This window comes from Pseudophryne corroboree, chromosome 10 (assembly GCF_028390025.1).
Source record: "Pseudophryne corroboree isolate aPseCor3 chromosome 10, aPseCor3.hap2, whole genome shotgun sequence".
NCBI lineage: Eukaryota > Metazoa > Chordata > Amphibia > Anura > Myobatrachidae > Pseudophryne > Pseudophryne corroboree.
This window is the reverse complement of record NC_086453.1, coordinates 176749107-176773936: the sequence shown is the minus strand read 5'-3', so window position 1 is coordinate 176773936 and position 24830 is coordinate 176749107. Positions and strand designations below refer to the sequence as shown.

The following is a 24830-nucleotide window of genomic DNA, read 5'->3' as shown; positions in this document are numbered from 1 at the left end:
CGTTAGTCACATTACACCGCACAGTAGTGTCCATTAGTCACATTACACCACACGGTAGCGTCCATTAGTCACATTACACCACACGGTGGTGCCCATTAGTCACATTACACCACACGGTAGCGTCCATTAGTCACATTACACCACATGGTAGCGTCCATTATTCACATTACACCACATGGTGGCGCCCATTAGTCACATTACACCACACAGTAGCGTCCATTAGTCACATTACGCAGCATGGTAGTGTCCATTAGTCGCAATACACAGCGCGATAGCTTCGGTCAATCACATTACACAGCGCGGTAGCGTCCATCAGTCACATTACACAGCACGGCAGCGTCCGTCGGGCACATTACACAGCACGGTAGCCGGGTAGCGTCCATCGGCCACATTATACAGCATGGCAGCATCAGTCAGTCACATTACACAGCACGGTAGCGTCAGTCGGTCACATTACACAGCACGGTAGCGTCAGTCGGCCACATTACACAGCACGGTAGTGTCCATCAGTCACATTACACAGCATGGCAGCGTCCGATTGTCACAGACAGTAGTACTTTATATATATATATATATATATATATATATATACACACACACATACAAACACAGATTAATGTATGTGCAGTTTTTGGAGGTTTTTTTTTTTTTACAAATCTTTACACTGTATTTTACACAGTGATTTGTTTTTAAAATCGCTGATATACAGTCCAGGATGAGCAACCACAAGGCCAGTCTATCTTAATCTTGTTTAGTTTACTGCCCAGAACATTAATATACACATACTGGTGTACAGTACCTACATGTCATGGAGTCTGCAGGAGGGGAGGGAGAGGAGAGAGAAACTTACTTCACTCGTGTGAAGGCAGCAGCAGCTGTCTAGGAGTCATCTCCAGAACCCGGAAGTGTGTGCACACACAGTGCTGAGAAGAGCAGGAGGAGGGGGGCGGACTGAGCAGAGGGGGAATGATCATGGGGAGAGAGTCTACATTCACAGACAGCGCGCCGCTGCCTGCTGTGACTGTAATGTAATGTTTATTAGCAGCGCTGCTTCCGGGGAAGGTGCCGGGCACAGCGCTACAAATATTACACTACACTACAGCAGGCAGCGCTGCAGCTGGTGGGGAGCAATCAGTGTGTGCGGATGGTGCGACCACAGCCTAACTGCGCTGTGTGCAATGCCCACTTTGCACACACCTAGTTACGGCACTGATTACAGGTGCCCTTTATATTTTGTGTACGTAATTGTTGGTAAAGGTCTTCCTCGTGGATTTGGTAATTCACATTTTGGAGAAGTAACCTCCTACGCCGATCACTGACAAGGTGCCTGGCTGCACTGAAAACTCTCTCTGAGTACACACTGAAGGGTGGGCAACTTAAGTTAAGCAAAGCCAGTTTGTGCAAGGGCCTCCAAATTGCCTTTTTTCGTGCCAGTATTGAAATGGACTGTCTATCACTGAAATAATCATCAACCATTCTTTAAATGGTGATCGTATTATATGCAGTCATGGTAGACATGTCACTAAGTGTAGGCAGTTCCTTCACTCCGGACCAGAAGTCAAAAGTTGTTCCTGACTAATCTGCATCACCACCGGTGGGTCTCTTAGGAAAATGTATATTTTTTCCGTCAGCTGCAGTTGCCAGAGAAACTGGAGGAGGAGATGTTGCCATGCCCCTTCAGCGGCCAGCTCTTTGCATCTCTTCAGATTTGGGTCCATCGGAAAGAAAGATACAAGATAGGACTTAAATCTAGGATTAAGTTTGGTCGCCAAAATATAGTGATCTGATTTCAAGAGGTTGACGACCCTTGAATCCTGGCAAAGCCAATGAAGGGCTTGATCTACAAGTCCGATATGCTTAGTGGAATTGCTTCCTTTCAGCTCTTCCTTCACTTGACTAAGGTGCATTCCTGCTCCTTTCCCTATGTCATAGGTCAATGTGTTGCTTTGGATGGCCTTTTTGCTGCTCTTCATCCTCTGTAGCATATAGAGGGTTGCATTCCACCTTGTTACTACCTCTTGCTTCAGCTGATGGCAATGCTAATTCAAAAGTTCTTGCATGTGCTGCAATATTCTACATGCATGTGCATGCACCCACTTTTATTTTACATGCTCTCTGTGCCATTGGGCATCGGCCTTAGCAGATGACGTTGATGGAATTGCATTGTCAGCACTGTTGGCAGCAGCTTCAGTACTAGTACCTGGCTCATGATCTCCTCTCAATTGTTTGTCTTCTGTTTCTATCAACAAACGTGAAGTGGGGTACAGCACACACCACAATTTGTACCAAAAATGTACCACCTCCAGTGTCACACAATACGTGTATGAGTATGAAAATATATTACTGTGGTACCACCTTCACCCACAGTGTTGAACAATATGTGTATGAGTATGAAATAATAATACACTGCGGTCTGACCGGCAGTGTCACAGTACTTATGAAAATAAAATAAAAACTGTATAGTACATAAAAAAACTAAAAATATATATTTTTATAATTATATTTTTAGGCTTTTTGTTTTTAGCTTTTATTATTTTAATTTTACAATGGGGAAGAGCCCCTAGATGGATGGACAGGTCACCCCTTTCAGATGCAGCAGACAGAGCACGCCTGGACTGATATTGATAGGACACACCAGACCCTGGATGATATAATGGGTTAATTTAATTAACACTGGGGCAGAGCCCCCTGGATGTATGTACAGAGCAGCCCTTTCAGATACAGCAGACAGAGCGTCCGTGGACTGCTACTGAAAGGACATACTAGCCCCTGGATGTTATAACTGGTTCATTTAATTAACACTGCAGCAGATCCCCCTGGATGTATGGACAAAGCATCCCTTTCAGATACAGCAGACAGAGCACCCCTGGACTGATACTGATAGGGCACACCAGCCCCTGGGTGTTGTAATTGGTTAATTTAATTAACACTGGGGCAGAGCCCCTTGAATGTATGGACAAAGCATCCCTGGACAGATAAGCAGACAGAGCACCCCTTTCAGATACAGCAGACAGAGCACCCCTGGACTGATATAGCAGAAAGAGATGAGAAAAAAAAGATGTCCGAATCTGGAAAAAAGATTTCTTAAAATGTAACTTTTATTAATTCATATTAAAATTGTGAATGTTTGTAGAAAAAGGCAAACAGCGAAATATTGGTTACAAATGTAAGAATTGTGCAAATGTTTAAAGTTGGTGAATTAAAAAGCCTCTGCTGTGTACCTTTTAATGTGTCTTGCTTATTATTGTTTTGTTATTGTTCTACCATCCAATAGCTGTTTTGTTTTATCACCAGTGATACGTAACAATGGATCATTGGAGCAGAAGATCACTACTATGATGGGGCAGTACCTGATTGATGTGCACCGGTGATATAGGGAGAATGGGTTCCGGAAGCTCGGGTTCAGCCTTTCAAAGCACCAGCGAAGAGCGCGTCAACGTTCCTCGCCCTGTACCGAGTGTCACTTACAAACAAATGTGTATTTGATCTACCATCAATGGGGGTAATTCACACCTGATCGTAGCAGCAAATTTGTTAGCAGTTGGGCAAAACCATGTGCACTGCAGGGGGGAAGGGGGGAGGCAGAGATAACATGTACAGAGAGAGTTAGATTTAGGTGTGTTATTTTGTTTCTATGCAGGGTATGTTTCTATGCAGTTTGAACACACCCCACCCAAATCTACCTCTCTCTGCACATGTTATATCTGCCCCCCCTGCAGTGCACATGGTTTTGCCCAACTGCTAACAAATTTGCTGCTGAGATCAACTCTGAATTAGGCCCTTGGGGGGGGTCATTCAGAGTTAATCGCTCACTAGCTATCTTTTTGCAGCACTGCGATCAGATAGTCGCCGCCTATGGGGGAGTATATTTTAGCTTTGCAAATGTGCGAACGCTTGTGCAGCCGAGCGGTACAAAAACAGTTTGTGCAGTTTCTGAGTAGGTCTGAACTTACTCAGCTGCTGCGATCACTTCAGCCTGTCCGGTCCCGGAATTGACGTCAGACACCCACCCTACAAACGCTTGGACACACCTGCGTTTTTCCAACTACTCCCTGAAAACGGTCAGTTGACACCCATAAATGCCTCCTTCCTGTCAATCTTCTTGTGATCGGCTGTGTGAATGGATTCTTTGTTAAATCCATTGCCCAGCATCAATCCACTTTGTACCCGTACGAAGCGCCTGCGCATTGCGGTGCATTTGCATGCACAGTTTTGCCAAGTCTTGACCTGATCGCAGCGCTGCAAAAAATAGCTAGCATGCGATCAGGTCGGAATGGCCCCCTTGGTTTTGCCCAACTGCTAACAAATTTGCTGCTACGATCAGGTCTGAATTAGGCCCATTGTCCTTTAGAATTAATGAATGTACAGTGTGATGCTCGCTGATGGTTCTGCCTAAAGGCAATGTATGTTTAGACACAATGCATAACACATTACAGGCACGGGAATAGTGAGTGGTCACTGTGCCAGGAAAGCAATATCACTATAAAATACAAAGATAGCAGGGAAGCAACTGTCTTCACGATAGGATTATTACCTGTGTACTAAGTATACTTATATATTACAATGGTTTTCAATGGATATATTTATAATATAGATAAATCAATCCCATTGTGGATAAAGTGATGTAAGAAGTGCTAACATACTGAGATTTTACACTGATGAGACCTATGACAATTGAATGATTAGGACTCAAGTATATGTGAACCAACATTTATAGGATTAAATAAACAATGCAGTATAATAATTAGAGGTAAAATCAAAATGTGTTGTTGAAAGCTTGTATCCAGTGTCCGTCCTAACACCTGTTGATACATGTCACAATACTGCAAATAGTTATTATGACTTTCACTGCACATACATAAACACACAGTCTGAGAGCTGCATGAAGTGGTAACATTGAGAATTACCTATCTGATACAAATAACATTCTTACAAACAGCAACAGTTGCTAAATTGTACCAGAGTGTAAAGGGCAGTACACACGGAGAGATTTTTGCTCAATTTCTAAGCAATATGACTGGATGGCTTAGAAATTAAGCACACATCGCTCCGTGTGCAGGGGTGCCGGCGACAGGGCCGCGGATCGCTATCACTGGCTCTAGATGTGGAAGCATGCATGCCAGATCTAGTCAAATCGCTCACTTTACCGCTGGGTGAAGTGAGCGTTATCTTTTCCCCCCCTCGCTCATCAGCGTCCAGAGATGTGTGCTGAGCGATCTGTGCTAGATCGCACAGCACATATCTCTGGGAGAAATCTCTAAGTGTGAACTCTCAGCAGACATACAAATATTGAAATATAAATTCCAGTGTCTATTTAGATATATATTTTTCCTAAAATTATCAGATGCAGCAAAATACAAACTTTAAGCTGTGTAAAGTCCTTACTGGGTAAAGACAGAAAAGGATACAAGATAGAGAGCAAGCTTCAATATTTGGGATTATTAAAATATCACCACGTGCAATACAACATAATGTTCACCACTCTCAACCCTTGATTGGATTAGAGGGTTATCTCAAAATCGTATGACGCTACAATAGTATATCTCCGGTATAAAAAATAAGGGATATCACTCAAAACACTTAACGTGTTCTGATGACCATATTGGAAATGATAGATATACAAATAATCAACAATACACATTGACATTCCATTAAAGGTTCCTCAATAATACCAAAGGCCCACACACACTAGGAGATTTCCATTTCAAAAGACTTCAGGGGGGTACACACAAAGAGATCCGTGCCTAATATCTAAGCAATCTGTCAAGATTGCTTAGAAATTAAGTACAGATCTCTTGGTGTGTATGCCCCATAGCGATAGAGATGTGCGTCCCTGTGCGTCACTTTCGCCAGTACTAGATTGCCACAATCTAGTAAATCGCTCATTTCACAACTGTGTGCTGAGCGAGGGGAGAGATGTGTGCTGAGCGGTCTGTGCTAGATTGCTCAGCACACATCTCCCCATTTGTACCCCCTATACCGCACTGTGTGCTGAGCGGGGGGAGAGATGGGGAAGAGATGTGCTGAGTGGTCTATGCTAGATTGCTCAGCACACATCTCCCCATGTGTACCCCCCTATATCACACTGTGCGCTGAGCAGGGGGAGAGATGGGGAAGAGATGTGCTGAGTGGTCTGTGCTAGATTGCTCAGCACACATCTCCCCATGTGTACCCCCCTATATCACACTGTGTGCTGAGCAGGAGGAGAGATGGGGAAGAGATGTGCTGAGTGGTCTGTGCTAGATTGCTCAGCACACATCTCCCCATGTGTACCCCCCTATATCACACTGTGCGCTGAGCGGGGGGAGAGATGGGGAAGAGATGTGCTGAGTGGTCTGTGCTAGATTGCTCAGCACACATCTCCCCATGTGTACCCCCCTATATCACACTGTGCGCTGAGCGGGGGGAGAGATGAGGAAGAGATGTGCTGAGTGGTCTGTGCTAGATTGCTCAGCACACATCTCCCCATGTGTACCCCCCTATATCACACTATGCGCTGAGCAGGGGGAGAGCTGGGGAAGAGATGTGTGCTGAGTGGTCTGTGCTAGATTGCTCAGCACACATCTCCCCATGTGTACCCCCCTATATCACACTGTGTGCTGAGCGGGGGGAGAGATGGGGAAGAGATGTGCTGAGTGGTCTGTGCTAGATTGCTCAGCACACATCTCCCCATGTGTACCCCCCTATATCACACTAGATTGCTCAGCACACATCTCCCCATGTGTACCCCCCTATATCACACTGTGCTCTGAGCGGGGGGAGAGATGGGGAAGAGATGTGTGCTGAGCGGTCTGTGCTAGATTGCTCAGCACACATCTCCCCATGTGTACCCCCTATATCACACTGTGTGCTGAGCGGGGGGAGAGTTGCGGAAGAGATGTGTACTGAGCGGTCTATGCTAGATTGCTCAGCACACATCTCCCCACGTGTACCCCCCTATATCACACTGTGCACTGAGCGGGGGAAGAGATGGGGAAGAGATGTGCTGAGTGGTCTGTGCTAGATTGCTCAGCACACATCTCCCCATGTGTACCCCCCTATATCACACTAGATTGCTCAGCACACATCTCCCCATGTGTACCCCCCTATATCACACTAGATTGCTCAGCACACATCTCCCCACGTGTACCCCCCTATATCACACTGTGCGCTGAGCGGGGGGAGAGATGGGGAAGAGATGTGCTGAGTGGTCTGTGCTAGATTGCTCAGCACACATCTCCCCATGTGTACCCCCCTATATTACACTAGATTGCTCAGCACACATCTCCCCATTTGTACCCCCCTATATCACACTAGATTGCTCAGCACACATCTCCCCATGTGTACCCCCCTATAGACAACATCTCTGAAAGATATATCTTTCACCAAAGTAGTGCATACACACACACTGATCTATTTTCCCAAAGAGCAAGAGGTTTTCAGGAGGCAAAACACTTTGCTGAAAATCTTTAATTAGAAAGGTTATTTACATAATGGGCTGGGCCAGCAATGTATATGTTACTAGCTTATTCATATATATTGGTGGGCAGTGGTGCCAGTAACGTATACATTGCTGGACTGTGCCAGCAATGTATATATTTACTGGGAGCGCGCATCATCACCCATCGTTCATCGCTGGGCCATACATAATGGACAACTTCAACCTCAAAATCGCTCAAAACAGCCAAAATGAGCGATTTTTATGCCAAAGTCGCCTCGTGTGTATGGGCCTTAAAACAGCTATTGGATGGTAAAAAAAATAACAAAACAATAATAAGCAAGACACATTAAAAGGTACACAGCAGAGGCTTTTTAATTCACCAACTTTAAACTTTTGCAGAATTCTTACATTTTTAACCCATATTTCGCTGTTTGCCTTTCTCTACAAACATTCACAATTTTAATATGAATTAATAAAAGGTACATTTTAAGAAATCTTTTTCCTTGTGTGCCAGACTCAGACATCTTTCTTTCTTATCTTTATATAATATATAATAGAAACATAGAAACATAGAATTTGACGGCAGATAAGAACCACTTGGCCCATCTAGTCTGCCCCTTTTTTATTTTATCCTTTAGGCAATCTCAACCCTTTTTTAACCTTATTTTTTTGTAAGGATATTCATATGCCTGTCCCAAGCATGTTTAAATTGCCCTACAGTCTTAGCCTCTACCACCTCTGATGGGAGGCTATTCCACTTATCCACTACCCTTTCTGTGAAGTAATTTTTCCTTAAATTTCCCCTGAACCTCCCCCCCTCCAGTCTCAATGTATGCCCTCGAGTTCTAATACTTATTTTCCTTTGAATAATGTTTCCCTCCTGAACTTTGTTAAGACCCTTGATATATTTGAAAGTTTCTATCATGTCCGCCCTTTCCCTTCTCTCCTCCAAACTATACATGTTAAGATCTTTTAGCCTTTCCGGGTAAGTTTTGTGATGTAGGCCATGCACCATTTTAGTTGCCCTTCTTTGTACACTCTCTAATGTATTTATATCCTTCTGGAGATAGGGTCTCCAGAACTGGACACAGTATTCCAGATGGGGCCGTACCAATGACCTATACAGTGGCATTATCACTTCTTTTTTCCTGCTACTGATTCCTCTCCCTATGCAACCAAGCATCTGACTTGCCTTTCTCATTGCTTTGTTGCATTGCTTTCCTGCCTTCAAGTCTCTTGAAATAGTGACTCCTAAATCTCTTTCCTCCTCAGTAGTTTCCATTATAGTACCCTTGATACTATACTTAGCCTTTGGGTTTTTGAGACCCAAGTGCATGATTTTGCATTTTTTAGCATTAAACTGTAGTTGCCACGTTCTTGACCATTTCTCAAGCCTACCTAGGTCATTAATCATTTGTTTGACCCCTCCCAGTGTGTCTACCCTGTTGCATATCTTTGTATCATATGCAAAAAGGCATATCTTCCCTTCAATACCATCTGCAATGTCACCAACAAAGATATTAAAGAGAACTGGACCAAGTACAGATCCCTGGGGTACTCCACTGGTAACATTTCCCTCCATAGATTGCACTCCATTAACTACGACTGTCTGTTTCCTATCCTGCAACCAGGTTCTTATCCATTTAACCGATTTATAATCCACCCCCAGGCTTTCAAGTTTATTTAGCAGTCTGCGATGTGGGACAGTGTCAAATGCCTTACTAAAGTCTAGATATGCTACATCTACAGCTCCCCCTTGATCTATTATTTTCATCACAGAGTCAAAAAAGTCAATAAGATTTGTTTGGCATGATCTCCCACCAGTAAATCCATGCTGTTTTGGATCCTGTAAGTTGTTTGATTTAAGATATTCCACTACTCTTTCTTTTAATAGTTTTTCCATTACTTTCCCTACTACTGATGTAAGGCTTACTGGTCTGTAGTTACTTGCTTCTTCCTTGCTTCCACTTTTGTGCAGTGGAACTACATTTGCTCTTTTCCAGTCCTCTGGAATAGCACCTGTATTTAGTGACTGGTTAAATAATTCTGTTAAAGGTGTAACCAGCACATCTTTTAGCTCTTTGAGTATCCTTGGGTGTATCCCATCTGGTCCCATTGATTTATCCACTTTTAGTTTTGAAAGTTCTGTTAGGACCTTCTCCTCTGTAAATGTATTTTCATCTACCTTATTTTTATGAATGTCCTTGCAACTTAACTGTGGCCCCATCCCTTCTTCTGTAGTAAATACTGAGCAAAAATAATTATTTAGGTGATCTGCTATTGCCTTGTCTCCCTCCACCAAATGCCCACTCTCTGTCTTAAGTCTTAAGTCTTATTATTCCTCCATTTGATTTTCTCCTTTCACTTATATACTTAAAAAAAGTTTTGCCCCCTTTATCTACTGACTGGGCCATTTTCTCCTCAGCTTCTGCCTTTGCACGTCTGATCACTTTCTTAGCAATAGTCTGAGGCAGTACCCCCTGAGATGTATTTAGATGGGAATATATTGAATTCCATTATAGGGGTACAGTCCTATTCAACAGAATAAGTCCTGGTGCAATAGAACTTGCTTTTTTCTTTTCATACAGCAGAAAGAGCACTCCTTTCCGATACAGCAGACAGAGCACTCCTTTCAGATACAGCAGACAGAGCACTCCTTTCAGATACAGCAGACAGAGCACTCCTTTCAGATACAGCAGACAGAGCACTCCTTTCAGATACAGCAGAAAGAGCACTCCTTTCAGATACAGCAGAAAGAGCACTCCTTTCAGATACAGCAGAAAGAGCACTCCTTTCAGATACAGCAGACAGAGCACTCCTTTCATATACAGCAGACAGAGCACTCCTTTCAGATACAGCAGAAAGAGCACTCCTTTCAGATACTCCTTTCAGATACAGCAGAAAGAGCACTCCTTTCAGATACAGCAGAAAGAGCACTCCTTTCAGATACAGCAGAAAGAGCACTCCTTTCAGATACAGCAGAAAGAGCACTCCTTTCAGATACAGCAGACAGAGCACTCCTTTCAGATACAGCAGACAGAGCACTCCTTTCAGATACAGAAGACAGAGCACTCCTTTCAGATACAGCAGACAGAGCACTCCTTTCAGATACAGCAGAAAGAGCACTCCTTTCAGATACAGCAGACAGAGCACTCCTTTCAGATACAGCAGACAGAGCACTCCTTTCAGATACAGCAGACAGAGCACTCCTTTCAGATACAGCAGAAAGAGCACTCCTTTCAGATACAGCAGACAGAGCACTCCTTTCAGATACAGCAGACAGAGCACTCCTTTCAGATACAGCAGACAGAGCACTCCTTTCAGATACAGCAGAAAGAGCACTCCTTTCAGATACAGCAGAAAGAGCACTCCTTTCAGATACAGCAGAAAGAGCACTCCTTTCAGATACAGCATACAGAGCACTCCTTTCAGATACAGCAGACAGAGCACTCCTTTCAGACACAGCAGACAGAGCACTCCTTTCAGATACAGAAGACAGAGCACTCCTTTCAGATACAGCAGACAGAGCACTCCTTTCAGATACAGCAGAAAGAGCACTCCTTTCAGATACAGCAGACAGAGCACTCCTTTCAGATACAGCAGACAGAGCACTCCTTTCAGATACAGCAGACAGAGCACTCCTTTCAGATACAGCAGAAAGAGCACTCCTTTCAGATACAGCAGACAGAGCACTCCTTTCAGATACAGCAGACAGAGCACTCCTTTCAGATACAGCAGACAGAGCACTCCTTTCAGATACAGCAGAAAGAGCACTCCTTTCAGATACAGCAGAAAGAGCACTCCTTTCAGATACAGCAGAAAGAGCACTCCTTTCAGATACAGCATACAGAGCACTCCTTTCAGATACAGCAGACAGAGCACTCCTTTCAGATACAGCAGACAGAGCACTCCTTTCAGATACAGCAGAAAGAGCACTCCTTTCAGATACAGCAGAAAGAGCACTCCTTTCAGATACAGCATACAGAGCACTCCTTTCAGATACAACATAAAGAGCACTCCTTTCAGATACAGCAGACAGAGCACTCCTTTCATATACAGCAGACAGAGCACTCCTTTCAGATACAGCAGACAGAGCACTCCTTTCAGATACAGCAGACAGAGCACTCCTTTCAGATACAGCAGACAGAGCACTCCTTTCAGATACAACATAAAGAGCACTCCTTTCAGATACAGCAGAAAGAGCACTCCTTTCAGATACAGCAGACAGAGCACTCCTTTCAGATACAGCAGACAGAGCACTCCTTTCAGATACAGCAGAAAGAGCACTCCTTTCAGATACAGCAGAAAGAGCACTCCTTTCAGATACAGCAGACGGAGCACTCCTTTCAGATACAGCAGACGGAGCACTCCTTTCAGATACAGCAGACGGAGCACTCCTTTCAGATACAGCAGACGGAGCACTCCTTTCAGATACAGCAGAAAGAGCACTCCTTTCAGATACAGCAGACGGAGCACTCCTTTCAGATACAGCAGACGGAGCACTCCTTTCAGATACAGCAGACGGAGCACTCCTTTCAGATACAGCAGACAGAGCACTCCTTTTCAGATACAGCAGACAGAGCACTCCTTTTCAGATACAGCAGACAGAGCACTCCTTTCAGATACAGCAGACAGAGCACTCATTTCAGATACAGCAGACAGAGCACTCCTTTCAAATACAGCAGAAAGAGCACTCCTTTCAGATACAGCAGAAAGAGCACTCCTTTCAGATACAGCAGACAGAGCACTCCTTTCAGATACAGCAGACAGAGCACTCCTTTCAGATACAACAGAAAGAGCACTCCTTTCAGATACAGCAGACAGAGCACTCCTTTCAGATACAGCAGACAGAGCACTCCTTTCAGATACAGCAGAAAGAGCACTCCTTTCAGATACAGCAGAAAGAGCACTCCTTTCAGATACAGCAGAAAGAGCACTCCTTTCAGATACAGCAGAAAGAGCACTCCTTTCAGATACAGCAGAAAGAGCACTCCTTTCAGATACAGCAGACAGAGCACTCCTTTCAGATACAGCAGACAGAGCACTCCTTTCAGATACAGCAGCCCCATGCCAGTCAGTCAACACAGTACTGAGACGGACGGAGTGAAGGTGTCGCAGATCACCAGGGAGTGGGACCTTTATAGAGTCCAAAACCCGCGAGAATCCGACAGCGGGATAATGAAGTTTTGCCTCAATTTGGGATCCGAGTAAGGCAGGAAACCCCAAGGCGGACTCAGATGCGGACTCGGATCCCAAAGTTTGGGTGGGTCCAGTTCTCTGAAGACTGGACCCGCTCATCTCTACTACAAACTGTTTGCAGAATGCTTAACATGGTGTCACATGATGTTGTCTGTAGAATGTCATATGATGTAAAGCACTATTGATATTTTCATTGACACATGCCAGTCGGAATAGCTTAGATAGAAACCTTAATCAGTGTATCCAGAACACTGTTATGTAGACACATTGGGGTAAATTTACTAAAGCTTCTAAAATGGAGAACTGGTTATGTTGCCCAAATCAACCAAGCAGATGCTGTCCATCCTTATTGGTGCCTAATATACATACCAGAAACAATTCTGTTTGCTAGCGTTTAAGCAGACCTCCAATAGATTGGTTAGTAAATGGTTGTATCTTCGATCTGGTGAAGAGTGTTTAAACCACAAAATTAGGTTTATTACCTGATGACTAGAAGTACTTTACTTGCCTTCAGCCTTTGGGTCTTGATTTTATTTTGGCAAACTGATGTCAGTCTGGTATTTTGTCTTTCTAATATATATTTTAATAATAATTATAATTATTATTATTATTATTATTATTATTATTGTTGTTGTTGTTGATTTGTAAGGCAGAAAACAGAAGCCCTCAAAACATTTCACTGGTCACAGCCTGCTTCTTCAGATAAGAAACTTCTAAATGGTGTTCAGGGATGCAAGTAGGTGACCTGCAGTGGTATGAAATCCACATCCAGTAATATGATGTGTGGTGATATGGGAAATGTTTGACTGGCTCACACAAATGAGCAGTCACAGATGGTCCTTGTAGCACCACACCATGTATTATGTAGATCTTACATTCTGGGTTAGGTACTTCTATTCCTAAATATTTAGAAGTTTCATAACTGATGAAGCAGGTACGATGTGTAAAACCCATCATCTTTGTTATGGGAAACTATTATTGCCTTTATGCAGATGGTGATCATGTAAAGTTTTGCAAAAATAAAAGAGAATTAAATGAACCAAAGTGTAGGATTATTTGAACCCAGAAAGACTCCTACAGTGATTCTATTGACACACCTACACTTACTGTATGGTATTTATTTCACTAAGCATATTAGCTGTGTAAATGTATGTTTACCTATACAGTCCCATTCCAATTGCATCATGTGACAAATTTCAAAAAGTATTGAGATTTACTTATACATTTGTATTAGTATTTCATTGGATTACCAACCATCTTTACCCTCTGCTCCTGTAAAAGTTAACTATCATTGGATTCGTAGCCCCAAGTCACAAATAGACAAAAAGATTTTGGAAATCCATAGCCCCTACACCCATTGCCAGAATCAATAGCAAAATATCACTTGATGTCATGGATACAATGTACAAATTATTATATAAAAAATACCAGAACTAGAAAAGCACACTTTGGTCTCTATTTAAGAATGAGCCATAACTCCATTATCACTTGCTGTTCAATATTTAGCATATAGCAGTAAACTCAGCTCTCTGTTTCTGACTGTACCACTTATGCCATCTATGATGTGTTAGCGGAACAGTCTTCATTGCTGGCTGTAGGGACCCAGCAAAGCTTTTCCACATTCAGTGAAGCATTGGAAGCTTTGCTGAGTCTCTGCTAGGTTGAAGCACACTGCGCATGCTCAGAAGGACACCTTGCATGCTTATTACTCACCAAGCCATTAAATGATGCCATAGAGGAGGGGGATAGCACTGGATCTCAGCAGACTGGTAAGATATATTAAATACCAGCAGCATATTCATAAGTATCATAGTGTTACCAAAGTATATGTTATCATTGTTAAATGGATCCCTTTGACCATAGCTCCTGTTGTTACTACCGCTCATATACTGTAGCACTTTGTTTTGTTTTTTTGCATTGCCCAAGCAATTATTTTCCAACTTTCTGTATATTGTAGGTATCCTTGGGATGATTGGCTCAGTGTGGTATGCAGTGGATGTCTATGTGGAGAGAACCTCGCTGGTACTACAGAATGTGTTCTTGGGAATTCACTATGAGTTTGGATGGTCTTGTTGGCTGGGAATGGCAGGTTCTACTGGCTGCTTTGTGGTGTCTATTGTTCTTACATGTTGTCAGCACATATTCAGAGGTAATATGACTACCACTAAGTTATTCCAGCTAATATCCAATTTTACCAATTACTACTTTAAATGTTCTCAGTTATGGACATATATATCACAATCCATACCTCAGATGCGGATGGGATGTGATAAATACAACCAAATCCGCAATGTGATAATTGAATACATTGTAGGGATGCATCAATTATCACATGCAGGGACAGAGCTTGTGAGAAAGCTCTGACCATGTGAATCCACTTACCGCAATTCTCAGGGTGTTTGTTTGTGGAAAATACCCTGATATTGTATATACGAATGCTCTGATGTGGAATCCCCCATGCAACATCCCCCACCATGCCTCCAGGTACTCCCCCCTCACGAACCCCCTCCGATTACACTTGCCTGCAACTAGGACCGCTGATTGGTGATCTGTGATGGCAGCTAGTAATCAGATTCTGTGCTCTGCTGTGACCCCTGGTCCTATAAAGTGAGATGTTAGCATCACTTTACTGCACTGGGGGTCACAGCAAGAGCACAGCAATCTGATGACTGGCTGCCCTCATCAGATCACTGATCTACAGTTCCTGGGTGCAGGTAAGTATTACTTTTATTTTTGTTATCATGCACATATGGCTGATCACATGAATTCAGGGGAACCAGAGGGAAGCCCAGATAACAATAGCTCAATATAGCATTATTATCACAGGGCTCCCTCCAGTATTTTTTTATTTTTTTATTCTTTAATTAGCAATTTCACAGATCGCATTTCCCATTACTAATTCTGCTCCAAACCTGAATTTAAGGGCTTGGAAAAGAGAATTTTGCTAATTCTCCTTCAATTGCCCTTTAGTACATTCTGGTAATACTAAAATAATCTGTGAAAACACCCATTTTCACATTATTTTAGTAAAAATAATTTTGCTAAATATGACCGTTAGATGTTATAGCTACGAATTATATTTAGTACATGCACAAAATAATATATTCATAGAGAATAATGATGATGATGATGATGATGATGATGATGATAATAATAATATTAATAATACTACACTTCTTTTTTTCTGTGTGGAGAGACCACTAAAAAATAATAAATACATTTGTAGGTAAAAAAAATATATTCTGTAAAATGTTCATTTACTGTGGTATTATGTTCTTCTAGATACGGGATCTTCCCCTAGACACCAGCAATTTGTATATGAATATGGAAGAACTGCTACTGGGAAGATGTATGCCATGGATTCTAGAGTGTGACTGATGATATTATCTTCATTTTAGATCTGTATAAGTAAAATAGTGTAAATATATCATTTATTGTTTGTATAGTTCTCTTTTATATAGACTTGTTAATAAGAAATGTAATATTGCATCCAGTGTGATGGGAACACACTGATAACCATGCATGCACTTAATTATGTTTCTATGAATATGAAAAAAGTAACCACAAGGTTTAAATTGAAAAACAAATACAGTTAATCACTATTATAAGATTTTCAAGTAGCTTAAAAAAACTGTCATCGAATCCAATATTGGGTCAAACAATTCCATTAATTCTTAAAGGTGTATTTTTTATTTTGGTGACAAACAAAGGGCCTAATTCAGACCTGATCGCAGCAGCAAATTTGTTAGCTAATGGGCAAAACCATGGGGGTAATTCAGACCTGATCGCTCACTAGCATTTTTTGCAGCGCTGCGATCAGGTCAGAACTGCGTATGCACCGCAATGCGCAGGTGCGTCACACAGGTACAAAGCGAATTGCCGCTCATCGATAGGTTTATGTGAAGAATCCATTTGCACAGGCGACCGCAAGGGCATAAACAGGAAGAAGCCGTTTGCTAACTGACCGTTTTTTGGGAGTGGTTGGAAAAACGCAGGCATGTCCATGCGTTTGCAGGGAGGGTTCCTGATGTCAATTCCTGTCCCAGACAGGCTGAAGTGTTCGCAGCGGCTGAGTAAGTCCTGGGCTACTCAGAGACTGCACAAGATCTGTTCGTACAACCCTGCTACACATGTTCCCACACTGCAAAGCTATAATACACTCCCCTATGGGCCGCGACTATCTGTTCGCAGCAGTGCAAAAAAACCCTAGCCAGCGATCAGGTCTGAATTAGGCCCCATGTGCACAGCAGGTGGGGCAGATATAACATGTGCAGAGAGAGTTAGATTTGGGTGGGTTATTTTGTTTGTGTGCAGAGTAAATACTGTCTTCTTTATTTTTACACTGCAATTTAGATTTCAGTTTAAACACACCACACCCAAATCTAACTCTCTCTGCACATGTTACATCTGCCCCCCCTGCAGTGCACATGGTTTTGCCCATTAGCTAACAAATTTGCTGCTGCAATCTGAATTAGGCCCAAAGTTGGAAGAAGTCTACTATCGACTTATTAGTAGGATATGCCCATTATCACTATCAGCTATGCCTCCAAAGTATCACTATCAGCTATGGTGAAAAAGTAGGTTGAAAAATGACCATTATCAACCTGGTCCCAAATTTTCCTCAATGTCAGACAATAATTTGATTTAAATTGGTGGGTAATTGTATCAGCAAATGTCAGAAAGCCCAGTCAGAAGATGGCCACTATCGATGTGTTTTGAGGGTAGCTTCCAACCTTGCAAAATCAGCCACAGTGATGAGGGTATCCCGTTGATAGATAGACAGTGCATAGACAGTCAATAGATAGACCCCATATGTTAGACAGACATTAGGTCGACAGGGTCAGAAGGTTACATGGTCAATAGGTCGACATGAAAAGGGTAAACAGTACAAAAGGTAGACAGGGTCAAAATGTCGACAGGGTCAAAAGGTCGACATGAAAATGGTCGACAAAAAAAAGATAGACAAATGTTTTTTTTTATTTAACATGTTTTTGAACTATTTCCTACCTTCTCTGTCCATGTCGGCATAGAGTTGGTTATAAACCTTGTGGCAAGCGCAGCGAGCCACCAAGCCCGAAGCGTAGCGAGCCCCGAGAGGGTATGCCTTTCTACAATTGGGGGTCCCAGATGACAAAACTATCCACACAAACCACAAAAATGCAAAAAACATGTTGTTTACCTTTTTCATGTCGACCTTTTGACCCTGTCAACAAAATGTCTGTCTAACATATGGTGTCTATCTATTGATTGTCTAACTAGACACTGTCTATCTTTTATACCATACCCATGATGAGACTCACTGAAGGGCAGTGGACCACCACCGAAGGTGCTGAAATATGTGTGTACATCTGACTGTGGTATGACAGAATAATAGTACAAACCAGTGGGTGACCTGAGACAACAAACAGCCGAGACACTTATCCAGTGGGGAGGTTTATTCAGCAGTAATGTGACTGTACAGCAGTACTTACAATTATGCATACACTGCAGTCTGCACATAGTTATGCATACTCTGCACATACTCTGAGTCAATATGAAGTATGCACAGTAGCAAGCTCCAGGTTCAACAGAAGAGACGGGGTATATGCAATTGCGGTTGAATTGCCGCAAATGTCGAAAAACGGGGCATTTTTGACAAAAAAACCTGTCGAATTGGATTCGACAATGCAATACAGTACTTTCCGACAAAAAAAACTGCCGTTTCAGATTCGACTTTTTGCAATCCGACATTTGTCAAATTCGACATGTCTGCAATGGTAAAAATGCGGCTTTTCGACAAAAGTATATTCAATTGAAGAATGTCGATTCGACAACAGTGCTTTTCGACAGTCATTTCGTCAATTTCATTCCGCCTCATTTTGCTGTCGTGATCTAATAAAAAATTTTAAAAACATTTTTTTGGGTGTTTTTTTGATTGCTAATAGCATATCTATTTATATTAGAAGGGATTATCTACTTGGTTTGTCTATTTATGAGCCACAAGTATTATTTAATAGATTTTTTTTAAGAATATTTTTTTTTACTGACTAAAGTAATATGGAGAGATCAGTGCATGTTTTTCAGTGGGAAGGGGTGGGAATGGGTTAAAATTTCAGAAAAAAATGCGTGGGGTCCCCCCTCCTAAGCATAACCAGCCTCGGGCTCTTTGAGCCGGTCCTGGTTGTAAAAATACGGCGGGGGGGGGGGGGGGATGACAGGGGATCCCCCGTATTTTAACAACCAGCACCGGGCTCTGCGCCTGGTCCTGGTGCCAAAAATATGGGGGTATTTCAGGATGAGGAGGGAGGATTTCCTTAAGAATAGGATCCATGAGCAGTATTCTCCAGTGGTTCCTAAATGATTCTCGGATGGATTTTTCGTGCCGGTTAAAAGTTGTTACAAAAGCCGTGGAATCTTTTGTTTTCTCCCTTGTTTTATATTCTAGCAATTTGGGTCTTTCAACCAAATTGGTTCTGGTGATGGCTTCTTTCAAGATGGTATCTGGATATTCTTTTTGCTTGAATCTGCTATTATACAGCTCCAGCTGTGCTTGACAGTCCTCTGGTTTGCTGCAATTTCTTTTGATTCTACTAATTTGGGAAAATGGAATGTTATTCTTCCAACTCTTCAAATGATTGCTCTTGTAGTGGAGATAACTGTTAGTATCCACATGTTTAATATAATTTTTTGTGGTAATTCTTCACTTTTCTCCTGTGAGAATCAAGTCCAGGAACTCGATGTGCTCTTTGTTCACATTGGATGTAAAAGCAAGATTCATCTCATTGGTGCAAATGTGTTTAAAAAATTAGTTAAAACGTTCAATATCTCCATCCCAGATTATTAAAATGTTGTCAATATATCTCCAATAAAAAACTAGGTGGCTTTTAAAATCCTGATGATCATATATATAAGCTTTCTCCCAACATCCCATACAAAGATTTGCGAAACTGTGCGCAAAAATAATACCCATTGCTGTGCCGCACTGCTGCAGATAAATCTGATCCAGGAACTTAAACTAATTGTGATGAAGAATAAAACGCATGATGTCACAAATGAATTTTTTATGGTTAGTTGTTAATGTGTCATCTTTATCCAAAAATTCCTTACAAGCTGTAACTCCCTTCTCATGTTCAATACATGTGTAGAGTGATTGTACGTCTATTGTGACCCACATGTATGAATTCTTCCACTCAATATCCTACACAAGGCCCAGTACCGATGTAGTATCTTTGAGATATGATGGGAGATCCTTTACATAAGGTTTTAAAAAAACATCAGCGTATTCAGACAAATTAGAAGTAAGTGAGTCTATGCCCGACACAATCGGTCTACCGGGCGAGTTGTCCAAGCTTTTATGAATTTTGGGTAAAAAATAAAATATGGGGGTAGTGGGGTCTGATCTCATTAAGAATTGATACTCCTCCTTAGTAATAATTTCTGTTCTTAAACCGTGCAATAAAAGTGTCCTCAATTCTTCAATGTAATCATCCTTCGGATCTTTAGCAAGCTTTTTATAAGACTCTCCATCTGATAATAGTATTTCTGCCCCCGCAATGTATTAGAGCCAATCCATGATGACCAGCCCCCCCTCTCCCTCTTTGTCAGCTTGTTTTATAATTATCCCTTTATTTTTCTGTAGATTTTTCAGGGCCTCACTTTCTCTGTTGTTTAGATTCTTCTCTTTAATTTTCTCCTGGTCCATGTCACACAGGTCCTTTTTTACCAATTCGTAAAAAAACATACTTATGTTGCTACCTTTGGACTCTAAAGGGTAGAATTTTGAGGTTGGTTTTAGGCCTGATTTGGGGCGGCTTTCATAATTCGCTATGACTGCATCCTCTTTTTTTAGGAAGTGTCTTTTCAGCGTTAATATCCTGACAAATTTGTTCAGATCTATGAATGTATCAAACTTGTTAAGACCTTCTGTTGGTGCAAATGTTAGTCCTTTGTCTAAAAGGGATATTTCTGGTTCTGTTAAAACATGTTGGGAAAGGTTGAATATACCTTTTTCGCTCGGATTGGTTGTTCTTTTTTTGTGTTTCCTGCCTCCTCGGGATCCTCTTCTTCTGCATACCTTCTTTTGAGGGGCGATGCATGATGTATGTCTTCCCTCATCGTATTTCTTATGTTGTGCTTCGGTCTTGCACCCGTTCTTTGAGATAAAAAATCCTGGTCGCTATTTGAGCCATATCTCTGCAAGATTGAAAATCTGTTAGATGTCTTCAGACTACTGTTTGGAGTGTTTTTGTTGTTATTCTGTATGGCGTTGGTCCTTGTAGTAACAGATTTCCAACTTCCTCTGTCTGTCCTTTGATTCAAATGTCTGTTGGAGTTGAACCTGCTCCAATTCTTTACTCTCCCTTGTTTGTAATCGTTCTTGTCCCTTAAAAACTTTTTTCTTTTCCTTTGATAACCTCTGCCTCAATATGCTCCATTTTCTTGTTCAATACTGTTTCGTTAATTTTGCAGTCCTCCTTATCTTTGAAAGGTTCAAGCTCTCTCTCCTTCAGTTTAATATCCGTCTCTAGGGATGAGAGGGATTTTTTCTTTTCATCGATGAGGAGTTTCATTAAGTCTATGGAACAGGTGTGCAATATATTGTCCCATTTCTCCATAAATGTTCCCTCCTGGTTGCCAAATGTAGGTTGTTTGAGTAGTCTTAGGCCCCTTGGAACTCTGTCCATTGATATGTAATGCTCTTAGCCCTTAACATCCCACCATGTTTTAACCTCTTTTGTGAGAAGTCTCTCAATTCCCCAAAATAAATCATCTAAATCACAAGATTGGGTTGGTTCGTTAACAGTAAAACTCTCATTAAATATTTTTTGGCACCAAACATTTCTTTTACTAGTACGATCTGTATTCCTCAACATTTAGTTGGGTGTACCCCTCCACCAGGCCGCAATAAAAAATTATCACCAGAGACAATTATGGAACAAGGTTTAATATTGCCCCACTTGTGATAAGAACAGATATGTTGTAAAAGGATAAACGGCAAGCTTATGTGACACTCCCCTATGCTGCTACTGGGGCATCAACTGAATCCCTCAAAAATGTACAGGGATGGTGATTCCCTGGATAGGATTTGGGAATAAAAAGGGGGAATGAGGGATATATAGCGACCACGGTGTCAATACAGCAAGTATAAAATTGCCAATAATATTAAATTAAAAGGTATTTATTAACGTACAGTTATACATAAAAGAAACATGTATAAAAAATGGGACAATAATAAAAGCACAGCTGAACTAAAAGCACTTAAATGATTATATAAAAACTACAATAAGAACAAGTATTAAGGTTTTTTCCTTATCTTAAATGAGGTAGGTAAAGGTTCCAACGCGTTTCGTCTCATAAGACTTCTTCAAGGGATAGAGATACAAAGGACCTGCAAGTCTATTTATAGCCAATATGGCTTGGTGGTAAGGTCCTAACTTCACAGGGAGTCATGTGATACAATTATTTAATAAATGCTTCCAATCTACTACATAGTGCAATCTAAGAGGTGTCAGGTTATTGGGAGCTGCTATTAAGTAAAAACGAGTGAGTTTTAAAGTTTTAAAAGGACTTAAAAGCATTGAAATCCGTCTCAAACATCATAATTGCGGCACTTCTGCCACACTTCCGGTTGCGTCTGCCATGCGCCTGCGGCGGCGCGATGTTGTTATATAGTCCTCAGTATATCCTCCTAATGTCTGTAATCCAGGGGGGGAAAAGAGAGTCTCTAATTGTGTTCTTTCCCGGTGGCCATATTTGGTAGGATTTTGTCCATAGGTTTTCAGGCTGCGGTGGCCATTTTCTAGTGTATCATGTGTGTCAATGCTCCGGTATCCATGGTGACCATTCCACATAGAAATAAAGATAAATGACATCAGAGGTGCATGAGTCTCAGTTCAAATTCATATATTAGCAGCTTCAGATGAATAGTGAAATAATATATTATTAATCTCATAATAATATTTATTAAAGGACAATCGACTTAAAAGGACTAATAAAAGGTGCAAGTGCTTATTCATATTATGTAAGTGACTCAGATTTGTTTATGTACATAATGTGACTCAGGATTATTTATTATAAAAATAAAAATAAATACAAATAAAATGCTGAGATTCCCTTATCTTTATAAGGTGCTCGTGCATTAATAATTTAAGTAGTGGGTGTGTTAAATAAATATGGTGTATATATCTACTGGTGCTTATATACCACGTGCTGTTTACTCATATATCTAAGTATAGTGTATCAATTAAATTTATATTCTATAGAGTGTGTACCTTTCTCAGGCCACTGTTAATTTACGTACTATACAGTACCTGATCTTCCCAGATGGTCCCCCCACTGGTACTGATCAGGCCCAACGCTGCTTGGCTTCCAAGATCAGATGCGTTTGGACATTTCCAGCGTGGTGTGACTGTAACGACGTTGTGCCTTATGGATTCACACTCCAAACCTTGGGATACTTACTACAGTGTTTATTCTACTCTGAAATGGTGATTATTAGTAATTGTGAGCTGACACGGGGGGATGGGGGGGAGGGGGGAAGGGGGGACGAAAGCTTGCACTTAGGAACGGAATGACGGGGCCGGGCGGGGTGAGGTGAGGGGGATGGAATAGAAATAATGGGAGATAAATGAGGTTTTAATACCATATTTTATAAAAAGGGAGCGATCTCGTAATTGTCGTTGAATAGTCGTTGAATCCTTTTGGCTGTAATGTCTGTAATTGGAATATCCAAAACATCTCGCGACGTGACTGCCTAAGACTACTCAAACAACCTACATTTGGCAACCAGGAGGGAACATTTATGGAAAAATGGGACAAGATATTGCACACCTGTTCCATAGACTTAATGAAACGCCTCATCGATGAAAAGAAAAAATCCCTCTCATCCCTAGAGACTTATATTAAACTGAAGGAGAGAGAGCTTGAACCTTTCAAAGATAAGGATGACTACAAAATTAACAAAACAGTATTGAACAAGAAAATGGAGCATATTGAGGCAGAGGTTATCAAAGGAAAAGAAAAAAGTTTTTAAGGGACAAGAACGATTACGAACAAGGGAGAGTAAAGAATTGGAGCAGGTTCAACTCCAACGGACATTTGAATCAAAGGACAGACAGAGGAAGTTGGAAATCCATTACTACAAGGACCAACGCCATACAGAATACAAATAATTTTTCCCAGCGCAAAGAACCAGAATATTAAAAAAGATTATTTGGAAAATAAGTAAAAAATATAAACGCTTTATTTCAAAAAGTCTTGCTCTTTTATTGTTTTCTTATTTAAAAGATATTGAGTTGATAATGGTATAAAAATCAAAGACAGTAAAATTATATAGTGTGACTGCCTATTACCGGTAAACGGAGACACAATACACACACAAACAAACATATAACATGTAGGGATACAGAATAACAACAAAAACACTCCAAACAGTAGTCTGAAGACATCTAACAGATTTTCAATCTTGCAGAGATATGGCTCAAATAGCGACCAGGATTTTTTATCTCAAAGAACGGGTGCAAGACCGAAGCACAACATAAGAAATATGATGAGGGAAGACATACATCATGCATCGCCCCTCAAAAGAAGGTATACAGAAGAAGAGGATCCCAAGGAAGCAGGAGGGAGGGAACACAAAAAAAGAACAGTATAACAACCAATCTGAGCGAAAAGGGTATATTCAACCTTTCCCAACATGTTTTAAGAGAACCAGAAATATCCCTTTTAGACAAAGGACTAACATTTGCACCAACAGGAGGTCTTAACAAGTTTGATACATTCATAGATCTGAACAAATTTGTCAGGAAATTAACGCTGAAAAGACACTTCCTAAAAAAAGAGGATGCAGTCATAGCGAATTATGAAAGCCGCCCCAAATCAGGCCTAAAACCAACCTCAAAATTCTACCCTTTAGAGTCCAAAGGTAGCAACATAAGTATGTTTTACGAATTGGTAAAAAAGGACCTGTGTGACATGGACCAGGAGAAAATTAAAGAGAAGAATCTAAACAACAGAGAAAGTGAGGCCCTGAAAAATCTACAGAAAAATAAAGGGATATTTATAAAACAAGCTGACAAGGGGGGGGGGGGGGCTGGTCATCATGGATCGGATCAAATACATTGCGGAGGCAGAAATACTATTATCAGATGGAGAGTCTTATAAAAAGCTTACTAAAGATCCAAAGGATGATTACATTGAAGAATTGAGGACACTTTTATTGTACGGTTTAAGA

At 41.4% G+C, this 24830-nt stretch overlaps 1 protein-coding gene and 1 pseudogene across 1 annotated transcript in view; one reads left to right on the top strand and one right to left on the bottom strand.

Annotated features, from left to right (window-relative positions):
* Positions 1–15993, top strand: part of LOC134965131 (claudin-16-like) — a 227701-nt gene extending 211708 nt beyond the window's left edge. Inside the window, exons 4-5 of the mRNA XM_063941660.1 lie at positions 14577–14768; positions 15902–15993. Coding sequence (XP_063797730.1) covers positions 14577–14768; positions 15902–15993 — 284 coding nt within the window. The remainder of the gene's footprint in view (positions 1–14576; positions 14769–15901) is intronic.
* Positions 15994–22896: 6903 nt separating this feature from the next.
* Positions 22897–23014, bottom strand: LOC134968161 (5S ribosomal RNA; annotated as a pseudogene).
* Positions 23015–24830: the final 1816 nt, after the last annotated feature.